Raw genomic sequence first — 24384 nt, 5'->3', positions numbered from 1 at the left:
ATAAAACATTAAATTCGTCTAAGTTCATTCATTTTTTTAATTTGTTCATTTTTTTTTATCTTGTAAGTAACAGAATGAATGAAATTATACTAAAAATAAATTTATAAACATGTTATGTGTCAAAAAAAAATATTACTATCGAGACAGTCTAACGAGCTAGGGGCACCAAAAAAACAGAAGTTATTTAATATAATTTGTAGACATAATATAATATATTTAAATATACGTGTATACTTTTTAATGAGGCTTCTGGAAAGATGTATTTACTGGCGATAATAAAAAGAAGCAGCTGTAGTATGACATTTGTGGGTCGGGTATATGCAATGTATCTATTTAGACTACTTCCAACCGAATTTCTATTATTCTGTTTAGTCGTATAGAGTAGGTAATATTATAATGTTTAACAAACAAAAAAGGTTTTTATGGTATATCGTATAATTTTTTTACAAAAAAAAAAAAAAAAAAAATAGGGAAATATGAGCACATATTGTAAATATGCTGATATATTTGTATATAAATATGGAAATGGTACTACGAAATGTTTTTATCCCACATAGAGTTTCAAATGGAACGAAAAAAAAAAAAAAACTAATACACATTGAAGATCTTTATATCGAACCTCTGAATTCATACTTTAACTTTTTCACTATTATTTTTTTTTTCTTTTGTGTAGTTTAATATAATATTATTCAAGCAGAAATCACCCCAAACTTACGTACCAGTTTCGATTTGTTTTATTTACAAATTTGGATTTACGTATTAAATTATTGTTTCCGTAATGTTTACAATTTCCTAAATCAATTGTATATAATTAACAAAAAAAAAAAAAAAAAATTACAATCAATTAGTCCTATAGGTAGAGATAGTACCATAATATTATGTTAATATGGAGTCAGTGAAAAATATTCACACGCACGTCTGTAGTTCAATTAAAAGTATACAAAGGCTATTGAAACAGCAACAAAGCAACAAAACAATGATATAAAAATGATTTCAATACAGGATTACAAAACATTACATTATATGATACAGGCAGTTCAATAAATTAGAACTGACATTTCTCAGCTACTTTAAATTAACTCGCGTTTGTTGTTTTTATATTATAATAAAGTGTATAAATTGACATTATTTTGCACGATAGATTATAATATTTAATGGTACATATTGGATTTAATGCGGTGTAAATATTAAACATTATTTTACGTATAAATTAAAATTTCTATGCGCTATGCTATTGTTATAAGATTATTATATTAATGGTTTACATTAATTATGCCACCAACGTTCGCTTTCGGTATTGTGTCATCGGTAAAATTATCTTTCTAATGCAAATTTATTGCGCAGGTATCTACTTAATATTATACACCATTGCACGAATTTATTTAATTTATTTTAATAATTTGCGTCGACAACAAGATCGACACTATAGATATTTGAGAAACAAAATATTTTTAAACATTATCGTAACTGAGATATTATTTATTGTAGTATAATAATTGCATTTTAAAATTGACTTATTCATTCATGCTCAGATATATTGTGTTTAAATAAACCAAAATGTTGATCTATGGACAAAAGTTAGAACTGTAAGCATATTTCATAAAAATAAAACCGTTTGTTATCAGCTATACGTATCTTGAGTGTAGAGAGCTCGAAAGGAGGTCTTTATTTAATATTATTATTTATTTTTTTATATCTGATTAAATGCATATCAGAATGCGAGCCAAATACGGAAAATAAAACACGTAACGGGCATGGTGTTAAAAACGTACTTTAGTACTTATTTATTTATTGTAGTAGAAAAATAATAATTTTTTTAGTTCAAGCAAAAGTTTCGTTCAAATGATTCATAACGGTGTAGGAGACGACAGTGGGTCACAATACTTACAAAAAAATTTAGAAAAACGTGTTTGGCAGGATCAAGGAAATCTAGTATGCTCCTTTATTACGTTTGAGAAACGTCGGTGGTTGTGACCATGCACCGTCAGAGGTCGTTGTATGCCGGACGTGCCGACCCCATCCGTGCGTCGACGGTCCAGTTCACCACGCGAGACGTGCCGTGTATAACGCGTACCGCACCCCTGTACGTCATCGTTCTTCGATCGCGATCTATAATAATCATAACTTACATATACGTATACGTCATATTCGTAATAATATTATAAGTACTCTCGGTGAGTGCGAAGATAACAATGCGGTTAAACGCCACGCGATCAGGACCTTCGAGGCCAGTGTGATTGGACGTGGTTGTTACTAAAATAATTATTATATTTTTTTTACCGGGTTTCGTTTTTTTCTTGACTTGAGTTAATAAAAATTCGTGGACATGAAGGTGTCCGGTGTCTTGTGTTTGTTGTTGATAATGGCCCTGGACCCCGGGGTCCGGGGCGACGATCTGAACGATTTGGCTGATAACGCCAGATGCCCTTGGCTGTGTTCCTGTGATCAAACTACGGCTGATTGTTCCAGGAAAGGTCTGGATGAAGTACCCAAGAATTTACCCTCAGATATCGAAAGACTGTAAGTGCTTTGACTACTATTGTAGTAGTAATATAATTTAATAGATTACTGACGTTGTAATAGGCAGTAATTGTGCTAAACCATAGAGCTTTTTCAATTAGCAGTATTAAAAACCTGATTTGGGTTAATAGTAACAAGTATTTAAATACTGTTTTTTAACACTGTTAAAAACAATTTCAGTAACGCATCATATCGAAAATGATTCGAATTAAATCTGAGTATAGATTAAAGGGCTACTGTAGCTCTGGTCGTGACAGATATATGACAAACCCTTTTGTTTTCAAACGACCGTTGACCTCGCAACCCCTTCATAAGTCCTAGATAGAACTGGTTTTTATTTAAATAATAACTAGCCACATCAATCACACGTTTATTTTCGACCCCTTTTTAAAATGATTTTTGTGGTTGGTTTTAATGAAAGCAAAAATAGAGCTGGAATGATTCATTTTATAGTATAGAACATAATATTATTTGAAAATTTAAATAAAAATAATAAAGTTAGCCGTTTAACAAGCCCATATTTAAGGCCACAATTTTATTGTAATCATTATGATTGAATTATTGTAATTATATTATTTTATCATTATATTAATTATAAAACACTGAGTAGAAAATTAAATAGATTCTTCATTATAACCTTTATTTCACGTATTTAATAGTTATAGCTACATTCAATGACCTATTAGAATGATATAGCTTTTTTCTTAACATGTAATTTTATTTTCTTATTTTTTTCATGATCATTGTGTTTTTTTAAAAGACAAATAAGATTGACGCGAATTATTCCACACTTAAACTCGTGGAAAAACACACAGTCATCATAATCATAACACCTACATGTTACTTATATGAAATACAATTATTTTATTTATTCCAAAGTCTTGAAGTTTCGTTTTAACGTTATATAAATTTAAATACAAATTACTCTAACAAGATATGAATAAATTCCACTCATAATTTTTTGAGCATTTTCTGTGGGTAATAGTAAACGAATAATCCAAATTAAAATTCGTTGATCCGTTATCGTTAGTGAACAGTATATCGGTTAGATGAAGTGAAAAGAGAAAACAGTTTGGAAAATAACCAAGTCTGTGTAAATTATTACGTTTAATAGAAAAATACTTTTCTTTCTCAAAAATATTAATAAAATGATCCAATACAACAAAAGGAGTGCGCAGTGAAGCAATTAAAAAAATAAATAAATTACTTGTTGTGAAATGTTCATAATTTTGATTTTTAATGTCAATGGATTTGTATTTATGTTCCATAAAAAAAACCCGTTAACTTATCTTAACCGCGTGGTACCTAATAAAATAAAACTGTTTTTTAGATTTTATTTAGAATATTAATATATCATACCACAGATTAATTCTGAAAACTAAAATAAACATTATAATTTATATGACATGATTATAATTATTAAAATTATACTTTATAGTATGTATAGAGGTGAACTAAAATGGTCTTAAGATTTTTAGAATTGTATGAAATGAATTGAATGAACTATTAAATATTAAAACTTAAAAATGGTTCTTTCGAGTAACTAGTGTGAAAACTTTTTGACTGGACAAGAGCCAATGTCCGTGTGTTATGATTGATATGACAAGAAACCCCTCTGTTGGCACATGAATAGAAAATCATTTTTTAAATACACATAGTAGCCCTGTAACGATCACTGTGGAGATTTGTTTTTTATGATATAATATTCGTCATCGTATATACATATAATATAATATATCACCAGAATAGAACAGTTAAAAGTCCTATTAAAATAAAACGGCCGTCGTGAGTGGATTCGACCGTTAGCAGACGACTTACAGCTGGCGGTTAAAAACAAATGTGTATCGCCCCTTGGAATGTCAGTTTTTTATTATTATTATCATTTTGGAAAACGGTGAATTTTTATACCCTTTTGGTCGTGACCACTTCTTATCTAGACACGATGTCGTCACGTCCTCAGTGCGTGTGTATCTCATCGTAACATCTTTAGTTAAGAAAATTTATGAGTATTCATATATATATTTATATTATACCACGACATGAAACTTGTATATTATTTCTCAATAGCAACTTTTTTTTTTATTTTATTTATGAACTACAGTTCATAAATAGCAATAAGAAACCGTAAACAAGTTGTCTCGAAAGTAAATGGAAAATATTTGTAAATTTATCATTATTATTTGTTTATGAAAAGAAAAACCAGTAAAGGTATTGAAAGATATTATAGTTATAGCCATTGATTCCCATATTTTAGGTACAATCGATTATGGACGAAATCTGTTTTATTAAAATTCTATTTTCCGTGGAGGGTGAAGCATATAGGAATCTATAGAACGCATTGGACCAAAATGCGTATTTTGTAAAAAAAAAAAAGAGGTTTTTATAGGAGCTTGATATTTACCTATATGACTGTATAGTATTTTTAAATTAAATTTAAATATTAAACAAAAAAATACATGAATATATAACATGGCTTTTAGTAATTATTGATTTAACTATGCTATTATAAAGTATTATGTGTCTATTATTTTTTGTTAAGTTGTCAAAATAGTAAATTCGATAATTGTCTTTTATTATTTTACGAATAAAAATGTTGACTTGGCACTTATAATAATGTGATAAGTTAAACAGACTATATTATATATTTATATAATTATACCATAGCACTAACAATGTATGTAACTTCTAATTGTATAGTATAATATTCGTATTATGAAACTTCTTATAACTATAAGAGGAAATATGAAATATAATTCATATTATTTTTAATTTATACTATGCAGACTAATGTACGATATTATAAATTGCATAAATATTTCCATGGTAATAATTTTAATTTAATTTTAAAGCTGCATAATACATTCAATTGTAATTATTTCATTGTCGTTCTAAATAATTAATACGACTCATAGTATACATTTTATGAAATAAAATTAAAATTCTTAAAACAAGTGATCAATTGCATGCGTCATTTTACCTGGACTTAAGACCACAAAAATCCATTTACCTTAGAGTTTTTTTTTCTAAAATAATATATAGCATATTGTTATGTATTTATTATATTATAAATTATTTTAATATTATCGTGTAAACGAAATATCTATATAGATTCCAACGCGCATTGCATCCCACTCTCGTTTGTCATTTATTTATTCAAATTAACATGCTCACACATCGAGGGTAATTGTAACGATATGTAGTACCTTTGATAAAATCATAACGTAGTCCCAAATGCATATATAATATTTATACACAGATTGCATTTGGGATAACGAATATGATTTCAACAGCAATAATTTACATCATAAACAAAACTTTGGTTTTATACCAGGCTTAAAGCGTAAAAAACATAAAGACACGTATTACATCAAAGTTATACCTTAAAAAAGTTTTTTTTTTTTTTGGGAGGGGGAATAATTATTTATTTAATATTTAATTATAACCTAAATTTTCAACAAAATAACCTTATTAATGATTATATTTACTTTAAATTGCTTATACATCAATGATAATAGTATTGTTTTTCAATTGATTTACTATAATATTGGAAACATATCTATAATTTACCAATACTTTTATTATTTAGTATAGAAATACATTGAAAACTATGGATACTTATTATTAATAACATTGAAAAATTATATTATTATGAAGAAAAAACTTAGGATAAAACTAATTAAATATTATTAAAATATATTATATAGGCAATTCTATTATTTTTCTGCCATTGTTGTCAACAGATTTTTAGTGCAAATAAAGTTTGTTAATAGTGAAAAATGTTTTAGTTAATGAAAACATCCTTCGATTATAGTTCATTGTATTTGTAATTGAAAATAATGTAATTTTTATTATATTTTGTAAAAAATAAATTTTATTTGCACTATCAATAAAAGTCAAAGTAAAATATTTTAACTTCGGAATTTGTATTCAATTGAACAACTGTAATAATAATAATAATAATAATAATAAAATGTGCCGTGGCATAAAAAAAAAAACATATGAACCCATACATTATGTTGTTGTATTCATTCTGAAACACTTAATCATGCGTTTATGGTAATTACGACGTTGTTGCCTCGTGCGTTCAAGGGGCTTTCAGGTATATTACAAAATATGTCAAGGGATAATTTGAACGAAGCTCGATGTCTGAGGATGCATTAATATATGGCCGGGCGCGGATGGTCCACCGAATTGTGTTTATTGTGCGTGGCGCGTTTTACGGTCCGTACGTGATGATGCGGACATCGGAACGCTTAGGGTAATCTGGGTGTCCGTGATACGATGAATGTAAAAAAAAACACACACACACACTCACTGGCGACGGCTAACTAAGACCCAGCTTAAGCTTCTGTGTAATTATTATTATCAAAAAGGGCGATAAAATAGTATATTATGCACACACACACACATATATATATATATATATATATATATATAATATGTAAGTCTGTAAATTAAATTTAATCGCACAACTTGGGACATCGTTTATTATATAAGCATATGACAAAACATTAATTTTTGAGATTAGTAACTGATTAATGTAAACTAAGTATAATTTCGAAATATGTTGTGTTTTATCGATAAAGTATTTAACAAAGTTCGATGAACGAATAGTATTGCTTCAAAGAGGAAGGAAATTATATTTTAATACATCACATTACTATCGTATACTACTCCATATGCACATAAATCAATAATTTGTTTTTGGCCATTAAATTTTATAAATCAACGTACACAATATTCGCGCGTATTTTTATTATTATTTTAAGATTGTAAGCTAAATTTTTGTTATTTATGTGACAAACATGTGTCATCATTTAATTGAATATGAAAATTATGACATTTTTCCATGGACTTTATTATTTTGTTTTTAATTACCAAAATAAAATAGCATAATTTTGTTTTATTTAGTTTTCAATAAATTATTCAGTCTGGTTAAGGGTTTAATAATTTGGAAGTTGGTTTGGATGGATAAAGCACCACAAAAATATCGATATTGAACAATCGACTATTTATATTTATCATATTATGACAACGACTTAAAATCACTTATATAACCTACACTAAAAAAGAAAAATAGAATATAATTTTAGTATAATTCTAGCAAATTTTAACTGATATATTTGTCGAAAAAATATGTCAAATCCGGTTCAAAAATATGTTCTTATTATTCCCCTTTTTTGTTTGACCATACGCTTGTTTGACCAAACTTTTTACCCTCATAGACAACTGTCACACCATTTAGAAATTTAGCACCCTTGAAATATAAAAAATAAATTTAAAAAAAATAAGTACTTGGGAAAAGGTAGCCGAGTTAGAAACAAAGGGTAACCAGCGCTCTTTGAATCAAGCTTTGCTCTCATTGTTTTCCGATCCCCCACGCGACCTTTGTGTAGGTTACATATTTTCCCAACTGAAAAATATAAATGGCATACAAATGGAAATGCAAAAGAGGGCCATATTATATTCCCAGCGGTCATGATGTGCAGCTTGTACGTTTTATACGAGTTACACACACACAGATATTATATATATATACACACACAATTTGTTCAGTCGAATATCCCAAATCAATTTAGCTGTATGAGATAATTTTAGTACCATCTTCTAGAGAGATACATTATGTATACAGTACATTATGTTGAGTACCGCTCGATCATCGAGTAAATTATTAATATATACTATACAATACACCGACAATGTCCAAATATTAATTTTCACAATATGTATTCTTGTTACTATCTTTGAAAATCTAATTAGAATTTACGAGTTGTATAGTTTTTATAAATTATATCACAAAATTAATAGAATACAATTTAAGATAAAATTAAACATTTTATAGATAATTTACATTCGAAAGGGTAAGGGTATGTTTACGGTCAGTCGAATAATAATGTGAAGCGAATTGCAATCCCTAATCCATCTCCATTTCAATGGCAAACAATATGAGAAGGTTCGTGACAACCGGAGTGTACAGCTTTCGTTGGGTGGTCTGTATATTCTATTTGGAATTTCTTTCGATTTTTTTCAATATTGCAGAAACACGTATATATTTATTTAAATTTTGTTTATAACCCAGTGATAAAAATACTGTTTAGAGGATGTCAATACGTGGGATTTCGACCCCCTTCTGTGTCCGGAATGGTGGGCCATCTTCAAACACACACACACACACACACACACACACACACATACTTTTGAATTGTTATATTCACCATATTAGTATATAGATAGATATTTATGTTGTATATCTACGGACAGCAATACTAAATCAGTTTATGTTTAAAATTAAATAAAAAACAAATATCTTTAAATAGTCAACGAACATAATAGGTATACATAATACTCAATGATAATAATATAGTTATTGTTTATCAAAAAATAAATTCAAATAAGTTGATGTAAAAAAATTGTGTGTATAAAAACTATAAATATTTTTGTATGTTATGTTTTCAAGTATACTTATTATTATGCTATTTTATTTCATTAGGTTTCATAATAAAATGTTTCTATAATTTTGTTTACAACAAATTATACATTTTTATAATAACTACTAATTTATCAAACACGTATTCCAAGTCTCACAGATTTTAAATTCGATTTCACATAGTAAATAGTAATATAACATACAAATATTGAATATTTTGTTATTTTTTTAATTTTAGCCATTATATAGTATACCAAAATAATATGTAAATGCACATTTTAGTTAGTAATAAAATTGTGTTTTATTTATAAAAAAAAAAATAGTATTACTTTAATTATTTAGTTCGTAAAAAGATTTATTTAGTTCTACGCATTATTCTTACAAATGTTTAAAAATTGAAATTTTTCCTCCGTAAACAGCCAATCCGTGTGTGAATGAAATCTCGGAAGCTATTCAACATAACATTAAAATAGATAACTGTTATACAATAAGCAATTCAATATACATTAAATTACATGGACTATAGAAGAGTTTTATTGTTTTTGCGGAGACACGGCACGAGTATTGGATATATTTTTTATTGACTAAACCCACTCATCGACGTGTAAACCGCGCTCCGGGAGCCCACGTGCAGCCCTTGTCAGTGTTCTTCCGGCCTCCGTGACATTAATGATGTCCATGTGATGCGCGGATTAATTGTTAATATGTTTTTATTTTACAAAAAAAAAAATTCTGAATATTATGTGTTCTACCTATAGATAGTCGGTACCTATATACAATATTGATGTTCTATCCTGTCAAGTCGAGGTCGGAACTGCTTTAACCACTTGTGGAGAGCATGCTCATGGGTGTAATGTAATATTATGTACGTATGTGCGCGCGCGCGTGCGTGTATATAAAAAGTCCATTAACACAAATATTTTGATAACCACCTGTCAGGTGCACACGCGAGAGACGTTCTTGTCAACGGACCAAACATGAGTGTTTTCTTCTCGACAGACTCACGGGGTAGAGGGATGGATGATTGATGATACAATCAGACGGTGTTTGTACAGCAGAAGACCAACACGAGAATGTAGTAATTAATTTTCGGCCCTATGAATAGATTTCGTTACCCGACGACGTGTGTGTTGCTTGCTATACGATTTTGTATCTCTTGTTTTCAGATGTATAGTTTTGCACCAATACAATATAATGTAGGTGTAGTGTGTACGGTGTACCCAGGCGATGTCGTATCATAAGTAGTGCATGTTTTTTTTTCACATGCAGCAAGCGTAAGCGTTATATTATGTTTGTAATTTTATTCGCTTGTTATAATGTTTACTTAATGAATATATAAACATCTTTCCCCCTAAATTTTACGTAAATTGCACATTGTCATGAACAATATGTCACAATTACACTCACAGACTAAAACAGATCTTATTTTTGTCTCTCTTGTTACTTTTGTGGGATATTTTTTTTAGCGAACCTACGTAACGGGTTTACAATTAGAGATATACTGGATAAATGTATTTTTAATATTGCTAGTTTGTTTGTTTCATAAATATTATTCTAAAAAAGTAACAAAATACATACAACAGTAGTGGCTTACACTTTATAGTATTGCATGCACTAAAAATAAACATTTCTTGACAAGGTACTGACTTAAAATTTTAAAAATATATGATATAATAGTTAGAGGTCAAGTAGAAACTTATCGCTATCATCGATAAAATGTTTAAATTGAGAATTGTGATTTCCTTAATAAAATCATTCAAAACCGGAACTAAAGTTCTATAAGGAAATATATGCTAATCATACTGATATTCTTTTAATAATTTTATTTTACAATTACTTAAATTATATTGATTATTGCACTGTTTTTATATTCACTATTTTGAGCAAGTTTATTTAAACCTATTTTATTATAAAAGTTGAACATCAGCATTAATTATTATACAATATTGAATTTAAAGTAAATCTTTAGTTACAGTGATTTCATTACTATTAGTTATTTTAAATAATAGGTATTGATTATTTAATATTTTAATACTAAAAGTATAAAAACTATTAAGTTTTTCAAAATGTACACAATGTATAATCTAAACTATTTCATCTATGTTAAAGAAATTTAGTAAACAAGGCCACTGGCATCACTCACGATTTAAAAGCCTTTGTAGTATTTCTTCACTGACTGCCTGTATTTAGATTTTAAAACGAACGATATAATATAAACGCTCACCAGGCTTATTGATGTTCCAGATGAGGAAGTTATTCATTCACGGCTCTGCACGCTCATTTTTTTTTAAGTGGTCCGATTATGAATGACACCAACCATAATGGGCGCATTTATTACCGTTTACACACACGTAAACGGTAGATATTAATATTATGTCATTTGATAAAGGATTATTTAATAATAATACGTTTATTATAAATATATATATATATATATCATTATATTTGAGTTTTTCATAATATTCATAAAAAAAATTCCATGTAAATAAGAATAAACCAAAATAAAAAAAAGCGTAGATTAATGTTTATTTGCGGTATAGTTCAAAACATATCTAAATTTGAATTAGTTAACTTTTAATTTCACTTCAGTATATTTATCCGAGTTAAAATGTGTAGGTAGGTATATTATAAAACAATAATGTAATATGATACTTTGATTATTATAAGGTTTTTGTAATTATATAATGCATTATAATTATTAAATGAATTAAAAATGCCTTTTTATGCAGTTTATTAATTGTATACATTTAAAAATATTGATTATTGTTGTTGTAATAGGTAGTTATAGAACATCATATTAAAAACATATCAATAAACTATGACTTTGTTTATAAGATTCTAAGCAGCTGGAAATAAATATGTTATACTCGAAAGCATATTAAAATTATTATAACTGCTGGTGACCCAATGAAAAGAACGTGTCAGATATCACACAACCATGAGCTTATCGAATATCGGATTAAATAATATCGTGCATACACTGTAGTTTGCCTTGTGTAACTACAATATAATAATAACATAATCGGATTATTATGTACGCCGACAAGACATTCAAACGGCCATAGGGATTATGGACCTAGGTTTTTTGATCAATACATGAACGGAGGAAAAATCGGTGTACGTTTTTAAAAATGAAATCAGTAGGTACCTATACATTTTTCCAATGTTGCGCAATATGCAAATGAGATCTCAATTCTTTTATATCAAACCTTATTCTGATGCTACGTACCGGCCGAAAACTGTAAAATACGTATAATATATTTATGGCATTTAATGAACCGTGCCCAACAGGTAGGACGCCCCTATGAGTTATGAAAAATATCTACATAGTTACAGAAATATTTTTCAAGAACTTTCTCGCAGTAAAAAAAAAAAAGAGGGGTCGTTAATTAATTATAATGAATTCTGCTCATTTATTGTTGCCGATTTCCAATTAATATTCAACGTGCAAATTGACTAATGATGTTGACTCTGGGTTCATGGATTCTGATAAAGTTTAGAAATATTCATAAATAAAAAACAAAAAAAAAGGTTTTTAATTAAACGTGCTTGTTTTACATTTAAAAGTTATCATGACGTCTGTATTTGTGGTTACATTTTACACACTATTGAATTATAAAAAATACATTTTCAAACTTTATAATTCATATTAGTATATGGTATTTATGGAATTATCTAAAATATTGTTTTTTTAAAAGAGTCTAAATTAAAAATAAAATAAAAATGTAATTAACTAGGATTGTGTTAATGAATCTTTTCTGTTATTTTTTCATCTTTTTTATATTTTATGCATCTTTAAAAATGTTACTGTACCATGTCTAATTGATGAAACAATTTTTGTTTAACTTTTTAAAAATAGCTATATTTAACAAAAACATGATCAACATTGAACAAACAACAATAACTAAATAAAATATTCCTTCAAACGTTATAAATATAAGCAAATTAACATTTTATCCAGTGATATAAATAAAAAAATATATTCTAAGACATCAAGCAGAAGATATTTTATTAAATATATATTTTCCAGGTAAAATAAAGCTTGTTTTCGAATTTATGGAAATGTTTTAGATTTTATTGACATTATACAAAACAATTTTCGTAATAAACAGTCCATAAAAGAGTATGTAATACTGGTAGCTAGACATAAAGCTATAAAAATAGTCATAGCTTTAAACAGTTTTAATAAAAGGATTGAAAAATGCATTTAAAAAAGAAAAAAATGTTATATATATGCTTTCTATGTACGAAAATGATATTATTCATTACATTAATAAATGTATCCCTAATCTTATAAGTTACGATATAAAATGTATTATATGTACTATAAAATATGTAAATCAAATACAAGTTTTGGCTATCTAAATGTATTCTTATATAATTTAATGTTAATTAACTGAGACTTATATAGAAACAGGAAAATTATTTTTTACTTGCTTGGCAATTAATTACGAATTCTACCACTCACACTCTTTTATTTTATATACTAATTTATGTCAGTATGAAGTTAAACAAATTAACTTAAATTAATTTATTGTGTTGTAAAAAGTAATCGGTTTCATATTTTGAATATCAATTTAAAAAGTATTAAATAATTGACATACGAGTAATTTATAAATATATATTAGTATATTATGTTTTATGTGTAATGTAATTTATTTCTCGTGGAAATTTGTATGCTTATGTTACTTAAAATTTTACTTACTTTTATAATAATATTGCACACAAATAATTAATTTTTAATAAACAATGACTTTCACATATTCAATTTTAAATAATAATATACTATGCAATTTGATTTGATTTGATCTTGACCTTTTAGATTTTTTATCGAGTTAACATATTAATATTTATTAAAAAACAACCTATAAATTATTGTCATTTGAATGAAAAAAATGGTTTTAGTATTGGAAAACTTTATACAAAAAAATTGCATAAGTGCTCACTTAAATTATACCTAGTATAAAATGTTGTATTTTATTATGCTTTAATTGTTTATTTTTTTTTTAAATATATACTCTCTATTATAGTATTTATGTATAATATATTGGCACTCTTGATATTTTTTAATATTGAGCATTTTATTGAATTTAAAAAAAATAGAAGTTAATATTTAATTTTAAATGTAAGCTTTATAAATTATTTTTAATAGTTACCTATTACTCATTATTATTTTCTTTTAAGTTGAAACCTACGCTCTGCTATATAGGTATTTTCATTGAATTTCATGAATTTATAAACGTCTTATTATTCATAGAGTTAAAAGTGTAATTTTTGCACATCAATTAGAATAAATTGAAATATATTAATAACCCGTTTGTATAATTATATTAATTATAACTTATAAGTTTATTAAATTATTTTAGAGATTGGTTGGTACTTAATGTAAATGATGCAATTATGAATTTTACGTTTACATATATTATATTATTATGTATCATTGAAATTTGGAAATAATTTAGTGATCATATTATTTTGTAGTATTTACTTTATACCACATATATTTATGAATAACTTAACTTAGATTAAATATACATTGCGTTTAATAAATATTTTTAAATGTTTATTCTATTAATACTTACTATAGAAAAAAAAAACAGTGATAATTAATAAATTAATGATAAATCATTTTCTTTCTTCATTATGTTATCATGTTCAAATAATTTTTATAGACGATATTAATTTATTTTAAATTGTTCTTAGGAATTTTATTATAACCTAGTATAAAATAAAAAAAAAGTCCACAAGAAAATAATGTTTCGTTTCTCGTTTGATCATGGTTACATTTCTGCTACAAAACGTATGTCAAAGACCTGGTTACACTAACTATAATAATTCAGATATAGTAAGAATAATTTTTTTTCTCAAACAGCTGATAAAAGATCAAAGTTTGTGAGAAATTATATTTATTTTTCCTCGTTACCCAAGCAAGTAGGACAAAACGAGTCAAGAAAATAATAAACACGTTACTTGCGCATATTATATCGTACTCGCTTTTACTAACTTTTTATTTCTTAAAAAATGTTTTTTTTCTGTTTAACAGATGGTAGACTCTATTTCGATTGGAAAAATGTTTGCATTTTTTTTTCGATTTCAATTTTTATTTTGTGGACATTATGAATTTATAAAAAAATTGTGTACAAAAATAAAAAAAATACTTTTTATTTTAATTTAATCAAAATTTCAATAATATTTATTGAATAAGGATTCTTTGGAAAAAAACAGGGATCGAGGATAGTAGAATACTTTATTTTATAAAGGAGTAGATTGAAAATAGACCAGACCGCTCTTATTACACCTTATATTATATTGACTTTATGTAGTCCGACATCTTGACATATTTTTTCATTCCATTTGCTCATTCAGTATAATATTATGAGACATAATTTTCAAATAAAACACTACTTTCCACATCAATACACGAAAATATTTCAAATATTTTTTTCAGTGTCTATTTTTCCTTTATATCTTTGGTTTAATCAGGATGGCCCTATACGTCCCGTCAGATTATTTGTTTTTCATCCGCCACCTGTCTAAGTGATTGCTAAGAGATGCCGACGATAATAAACTGAATAGGCAATAACAACGAATACCAACTGGAAATAATCAACGTTGTGAATGTGCATGTGTATTTTACGATCGTAAATAGTACGTCTTCAGGTATAGAATAAAGATATGAAGACATATCGGTGAATACGTATACGTGCTTAATGAAGAATCCAAATTGCTGCTCAGACATAAGAGGTATAATATGATATGATTAAAGAAGTTTAATTAATCATATTATAGTTAATTAAATTAATTTTAATGTAAGAATAGAAAACGTACATAATATGTTTTAAATTATAGTATTATAAATACTTATATAAATATTAATATCCATAGTTCAAGTTTCAATTGCAAAATAAAATGTAATAAGTAACAAGCTATTAAATTATATTAATAATGATATTTTATATATTAGAATGATTATATTTTTAATTAATAATAAAAAACACATTATTATATTATGCATATTATGATAACTAATAATATTTTAATACATAGCCAGTTGAACGTATTACATTTTTAACTTATATCATAAAATATAAATTAGTTTAATAGATTAATAATATGGTTAATATATTTTTCTCAGTGAACTTGCTTTATACTTTCATTTTTTATTTTTAAAAAATTATATTTTTTGATTAGTGATTTTATTGATTTATAACACTCATATTTTAACAAGAGTTGATTGAAAAAATAGCCATAACTGGTATATTCTTAATCAATTCACGTTATCTGAAATCAATAAAACAAGCAATTTATTTCGATATTAAACCACTTTTCTAAAACTAAATCTGATTATTAAATTGATAATGCAATATATAATTATTTTAATATCCACATTATAAAAAAATTACATAGACTGCATCAAACCATTTTACTCGAACTAGATAATATCATAATATAAGGTCTATAAAAAATTTAATTATTTATTAACTTCAAGAATAATTACAAGAAAAAATAAATATTTGCGGATTGATTAAGAACAATTTTAGAATTCAATAAACTATATTATGTCCATTTTACTTAATCATTAAGTTAACTGTATTGTTATTAGTTATAAATAAAATATTGGTAATACACATAAAATTACTAATAAACATTATTTGATTTAAAAATAAGAATTCATAAACTTTATTACATTCATATCCTTAAATATCAAACTCTTAAATTGTATCAGTTGTCTGGCGCCTTACCACTGGAAAGTGATACGAACACGAATGTATTATATTTGTTCGTGACCCATCGACTTTACCACCACTTTGTCATGTCAAATAGTACAAAGAACACTTTTTTTCTTTGTGTTGTCCAAACCTCAACAATGGGTACCCTTCAATCGATTGGTCACAAAAAAAAATATTCTTTTGTTTCCATTTCGATTCACATATCATAATTTATGTAATAATTTGCCCGCCAACCCAACGAAAACAATTAATTCATATCGGTAATGCCAATAGGCTTTTTATTCGCACTGTGGGAATATCGAGGTCATAAGTGATCAGCCGTTGAATTAATTCTATGTTCAGAAACGTTAAACTTGATTTGGACAAAAAGCTCCCAAATGCTTTTTATTCTTTTTTTTTTTAAATCGTAAAAAAAATCGTTGCGCCTGTTTGTGGCGCCAATCCCTTTAAGCCCAAATGTCCCATTATTTCTAACCCTCTTCCAATAGCCGCGACAAAAACAGAACTCTCATAATATATAAATATATATAACTATGTACTATAAAAAGGCTTAACTTATATTTAAATAACGAGTGCTGTACGCACCACTTAAAATTCTCTCACGCGTTATGTAGTTATTGCTTTTTTCCTTCGAATATCGATTACATCATGACTATTCATAAATTTAATCGATGAAGTGGGGTACGAAAAATTAATTACATTGTATTTTCGAATCAGAAACATTTCGTTAACGGACTCTGCAGGACCACCGCCTTTTGAAAATTAATTATTATTGTAGACGATTGTAGACAACGTTTACACCGAAAGCAGAACTCGATGAAATGCATTAACATGATCGTTCATATCATCTATAATAAGTGACATTGATCACCTATACTATTAATGTATTACCCATAGCTCTGTGTGGAATGTTAACTTTACGAGTAACATTTTCCCGTGACTAATATTATAGACTCACTATAAAATCAATTAATTTATCAAATCTATATTATACATAGAATATTTTATTTTGCTTTATAAAGTCGAAATAGAAACACTTTTGTAATATTACTAAATACAAAAAAACAGGTCTGTTTGGTAATGAATCGAGGTATTAAAATGCCAAAAATGTACTAGTCTCGTACGTAATAGTTTATATAAAATCCATAAAACGTATAATATAGATACTTGCGCACCTATAATATATAATATATATGTGTGCGTGCGTGTGTGTGTGTGTGTGTGTGTATGTGTTTTCTAATTTTTTTTCCAACAATACTCGTTGTCTCAAAGAGTATAAATTATAACTTAAGATCCACGTCTATTAAACTCCTCATATCTATTTTGACTGACGTTATAGTATCATTAAGTTATAATATAAGCACATGTAGTAGGATATATCTAGTGGAATAAATTTAAATTATTATTTGTTCATAAGTATATTCATTGCATATAATATTAGTAGACATACTATAATGCCAATACCGAAATGACTGAATGATTAACAAAATATGTGAAAACATATTGTGATATATAAGAATAAAAATAAAAAAACAAGTGTCCATCTTTCTATTGTATAAATGAAATCCCATAGTATTTTGTGTAGATATATTGGACATATTATAATACAATCAAAGTTGAATCATGGTAATTTTTTTTTCTCTTGAGTATCGTAAATATATCGTGAATACAAACAACGCTTCTCAACATCGATTTGAAGTACTTTACGTATGAAATAACGCACTATATTATATTATTATTATTACAGTGAGTAGGGTTTCATCGCCAGGTATCGATTTTTTGAAATCTTATCCCACACATTTAATGTTTCTTATTATAATGCACAGTTCGTGCGCAAATACATTCGAATGTTTAAATCTCTTTTATATAACACGTGATCATCAACCGGTCATCGACAAGTCTGAAAAGTAAAATCGTGTAGGATTTTATTTTGTATACACCAAGTAATTTTAAATATAACATTATATGCTCTACACTCAGACGGATAAATATTAAACGCGTTTGTTAATCGTGTTTTATATTAAAAAAAACATTGTCTCACTTGGGTGATCTGACAAAGTTCACCGACAACGGTATAAAGGTAGATCGAAAGGGCGTCGATACAAGGGACACTTGAAAGTACGCGTCTAATTAAAGTTGGCGACACAGTGAAGCTTTCAAACGCCCTCGTGATGCGGAATTAATTGCGATTTGCTTTGCCACGATTTAAGGGACTATCGAGGGGTTACTTCGTATGTACTGAAATATCCAAAGCACCCTACTTTTGTGAATTTCGAGATGAAACTTAGATTCCAATACATCCGTTGTGGTGAAATAAGGTTTTAGAGCGTATTCATTTATTTTGCAATACTTTATTAATAAACTAAGTCTCCACATTGTTTGATTAAGATTACCAAAATTAAATGTTTAAATATTTAGTTGGATTAGTTTAAATTATTATAAAAAAGTAACTTTTATAGAACTATTTATATACAAGATAGGTACACTTTATATAACATATATTTTTGTATTTTCCATACATTATCTTTCTTTTAATAATCGTTTGTTAATCAATATTGAAAATATTTATTTACACTAAAGTAGTTCAACATTGCAGTGAAAACCTTGTAATTGAATGCCAATAAAATAAACATAATATATGGCGGGAAAAATATATTAATTTACAATTTGATTGTTATTAATTATCACCTATATTTTTTGTATTTTGTAATATTTTAACAAATATATATTTTATTTTGTATTTAGTTAAAAATAATTATCAATCCTAAAAATCCGATATCATTTGACATTTAGTATAGATAATAGATATATACGTTCAGAGGGTTTTAAATATTTATTAATAATAAATTATTATTGATTAATTAATAATCAGATTTTATTATTTCACTTTATATGTAATCATAAGTACAACATTTTTATTTTAAATTTATTAAAATAATGGTTTAAATAATAATAGAAATTTAAACTAAAAATAATTTTATCATTTATTTATGTAAATTATAATAAAATATAATATATATTATATATTCAATATCCTGATCAAATATTATGAATGTCCCGATGAAATGTTTTAGTCCAACTAAAGGGTAGACATTTGAGAAGCTAGTCAGATTTGAGGGTATAATATACTGTACTCAATTCTTCAGATCTTTCTCCCCGTAATCTTTTGGGAAACACACTCGAATATACTTTTACAAGTGCTTTTGGCTGGTCTCTCACACAATCATCAACACTCCTACTAGCGAGGGTATGTCATCTCTTCGTCCCGAAGCATTGTGTACTATCATATTAGTAGCACAACCCACCTCATCTTGCCTCAACAACAATGTGCATTCGTTTGCCCTTATTCGTACTGAATACGGAAAAGGGGAAGTCGTAAAGGAAAAGCGTGATTGCTTTCCAATGGTCCCTTGGTGCTTTAGTCCCGAAATAGGATTCACCAAGACTATTGTTAAGACAGCAACAAAAGATATAGATTTATGTAAAAAATAAAAAATATTATTTTTTTTTTACATGCAATTTGAAAACAATGCAAATAAATTTTCAAAGAATTTTTTTTTTATCAATTTAATTATACATTTTTTACATTTTAATATAACAATATAAATATAAAACGTAGGTTTACCACTGTATCAGTATTAAGCACTAAAGAATTATTTTTTATTTTTTTTCCTAGATTTAATATGATCAATTCAACTGTCTTAAAGTTTCCAATGAATTATACTGTGTAATAATAATAAAAAATAATACAAATATGAAATAAAATTATTCAGTCCAATTGTATATAAAATATTAAAAGAAGTTCCCAACTAGAGTATTTCTTCACTGGTGCATTTAATGAAATTGAAAACATACATTCCTAGACCGATGTTGCTGTTTAATATTGCAATAATAACTGTAATTTATTGTTTGGTTGCCCTATTATAAAACAGGCGACTTTCTATACTACACGACCATTCCTGGGACAATAGGGGCTATAGTTGTAGTTCATAATATTATACACAATATTTTCTTTGATTGTCAATAACATGATTTTATGTTCAACCTATGTTTTAATAACGTGCACAGTGCGCTGTTTGATGATTTATCATCCACCGCGGGATTATCCGTCCATGTTATGAATTCAATTGTATATATTATATATTTTTTTTAAACACCCTCCAAATTACTATCTGCAGTTTGTTATTATTATCAATTAACCATAGGTGTTCGTTTATGTACATAAAAGAACATATCCGGTAAACGTGATCGTATAATTTATATTTTTCATATAAACGTCGGTCGTCAGTATTGTAGTTTCTACTAATATAATATTATATTGATCAACATAAATAAATTATAAATCTGTCGGAAAAAATTAAAAAAAAAAAAGAAAAAAAGAACGGTACATTAATTATAACGGGATGTCCACAGATGTTGGTTTAATACGTCTATACTGACCTGCTGCATTTGAATCTAACGATATACCATGGTAAATTTTGTGATAATTATTATAACCAATCGGTTATTATAAATACGTAAAATATTTAAAAAAATTTGTTCTTGCATATTTTATTTTAAACATGAATAGTATAATATTCTTTATTATGTTCACGTGCATAATATTATAATAAAATTAAACGTTCGATAGAAGACATGTCCAAATCAAAAACCGTGAAAATAAAATGTTCAAAACAATGATGATTGTTAGGTAGGTATAATAGTCGCCTACTTATTATAATTTATGCATATTTTTCTTTGAAAACACTAAATTAAGAACCCCTATCGATTTTTTAAATAGTTTTTTTCATTTAAATATGGTTGGTATCTATACAGAACGACAGTCACTGGAGTATAACATACAGTGTTCAAAAAATTAAAAGTATTAATACTAAATACGTTAACATTATTAGTACAATTACACGCGTAACAACTTTTTGTTGTTATTTTAATTTTTACTATTCATCAAATAATTAATAACACATTAATATGTACCTATATACACTCGTTATACAATCAGTTAAAAATCAGTACTTATAAATATACGATAGCAGGTTTTAATGAGTTTTACAATACAAACAATGTACCTATAAACTTGTATTGTTATTTTAAGAATATAAAAAATTCACTTAATAAATTATGAGTTATTATGAAACAATAATAATTAAAGTTTGTTCAGTTAACTCAATCGATATTTTAACATTATTAAAATCTGTAAAGTTTATTTTTAAATATTTTTAACGTCCTATTCATTTTGTTTATCATAGTAGTGCACAGAATGAGATCAAAAATCAACCATCATACTTTTTAATTGAATATTTATTTTTACGTAATCAGTAATTATTACAACGGTGCAACAAATCACATAAAATACAATTTTTAAATATGAATTATAAACTTAAAACATTGTTAAAACTATATTATTATTTGTATGTATTAACTGTAGAAACCACTTTATATATTAAACAAGATTTAATGATTGTAATTTATTATAGTACGCCGAATCAATCGTATCATATTGGTTGTTTAAAGGTAATTTTAATTGCCTAGTTATTTTATAAAAAAAAGCAATTGCTACAATAATTATGTTACCAATCGTTTCTATTAATTAGTTTGTCAACACCACTTAAAAAAAAAAAAAAAACAAAAACAAAAACAAAAAAAAAACCAAATAAACATATGGGTTAAAACTCACCACTACGGTATAGTCACGAGTCTCACTAAAAGAGATCCACGACCGTTGACATAGAAGAAAAAAACAAGGGTAAAAATGTGGCTGATTATCGGAAGCCATACGACCACACACGATCGAAGAAAAAGAAAAAGTATAAGAAATACGCATATGTATATATTAAATATATATATATATTATATATGTATGTGTGTGTTTGATTTAATTTCCATTATTATTATACAACTGCCTCTGAAAGACAAGACAGAATAATTACACGGTGGCCGCCTGAAGGACTCGTGTTTTTTCTCCGGTGACTTTGTTCTACTTCATTTAAATCATGCCTGTATTAGCGTCCCTAATAAACATTTTAGGACCAGTCGGCGAAAAAAAAGAATAAAAGAATAAAAACTGAAAATAAAACGATTTGGGTGTTCGAAAGATACATTTGTATTCATTGTAAACCAGCCTGATGATTAAAACATAATATAATATATTTATACACCATATACGTATGTATATAAACATCAAATATATTATGAATGTATTTCACTATGAAATAACAACCAATTATGTTTTTTTTCTGTTTCAGGTGAGTACTGATTTATCGAAAATATCTGATACATTTATGTGTACGCATACGGATGTAGATAGATACAGGTTTTCCAGTGAGAATGAACCCATTTTCCCGAAGAGGGTGATATAATATAGATACGCAACATATTATACATTAATGCACCGTTATAATATAATAATAATAACAGCTTTCCCACTCTCCATTTTCCTGGTTAAACGTACGTGAAGGAAATTCGTGAGTAAACTGAGTAAAACTTAAATTTACTAAAAACGAATTTACATATGCAACATTAAACGAAATTACGGACGAATACGTTTTTATTATGTATTTTTCATTTGTTAGTATATTATTCTTATTCCAGACGAGTTTTTTTTTTTTTTTTTGCCAAACGATATTTTAAAACATCATGTAAGTAGGTAATTATCTTTCGACGAACATATATTTGAAAATTATGACTCAATCATAATTTTTAGTACGCAAATGAATCATTAACTAGATATATACATCATTATCAACACGATGTTGTACGCACTTATATAATTTGCATATAATTTAATAATGATCTTAATTTTAAAAATTGCACATATTATAACGTGTATTTGTGTCTAACGGTTATTATTGGTATATTTTTCGATATGTTAGTTAATTTGTAATTAGTCATTTTTTAAATTAATTCTATTAATTAATTGTCTTTTAGAATTTAAAAATATTAATATTAATTAATCTATTATATTTATATTTTATAATGCTTATCTATTTGGCATCTTTTAATCCAATAATAATTATTTTTAAAATTAATTTGATTTCATGCATTTAATTTATTTTAAGATAATTCCCAAACTTTTTTCATTATCAGATCAAATAAAAAAATAAAACATAACTAGAAAAAACAGATAATATAATCACATTTACAATTACTAGTATTGAAATACAGCGAATATAACACAATTAAGTTTTTAACGTTTGTTGTGACATTCTGTATTGTGTAGAAAAGTGTAAAGAAAACATTAAATGTATTGTACAATGACTATAAAATAAATTTCCCCGTTATTAGGTACTTACCCTAATTTATTGTAGTTATGTTTAAAATTGAATCATACAATTTAAATGTATCGTATTTTATAAAAAAAAAAAAAAACAAGATGATATAAATAGTGCATTTTTAGGTTAAAAGGCCCGTTTAAGTTAGCGGACTTTTTCTTTAGATACGTATGCATTATATGTAATAATTGGTGTATACCAATTTCAGTTTAACGACTTCTTTAAATACCTACGTATATTTATAAATAATTGAAAGTGTTTTAATCATAAAAGATTTTTTTGATTCATCACAATTATTATTGGTTATTATAAATTAATCATTCAATAGACATAATTTGACTATTTGTTTAACCGTTTTATAGCGCTCACTATTTATTCTATACGTCGTATATTATAATAACATTATTCATCATATTTTTGAATCTAAACACTAGACACC

At 26.5% G+C, this 24384-nt stretch overlaps 1 protein-coding gene across 1 annotated transcript in view; it reads left to right on the top strand.

Moving 5' to 3' along the window:
• Positions 1-2052: 2052 nt before the first annotated feature.
• The window catches only part of LOC112595773 (protein slit), a 119910-nt gene continuing 97578 nt past the window's right edge, over positions 2053-24384 (top strand). Inside the window, exon 1 of the mRNA XM_025341087.1 lies at positions 2053-2520. Within this exon, the coding sequence (XP_025196872.1) occupies positions 2327-2520 (194 nt within the window). The 5' untranslated portion in view covers positions 2053-2326. The remainder of the gene's footprint in view (positions 2521-24384) is intronic.

The sequence above is a fragment of the Melanaphis sacchari genome, unplaced genomic scaffold (assembly GCF_002803265.2).
Source record: "Melanaphis sacchari strain LSU unplaced genomic scaffold, SCAv2.0 Contig2_pilon_pilon, whole genome shotgun sequence".
NCBI lineage: Eukaryota > Metazoa > Arthropoda > Insecta > Hemiptera > Aphididae > Melanaphis > Melanaphis sacchari.
Note: the sequence above shows the minus strand (reverse complement) of the source record. Positions and strands in the feature narration are given on the sequence as shown.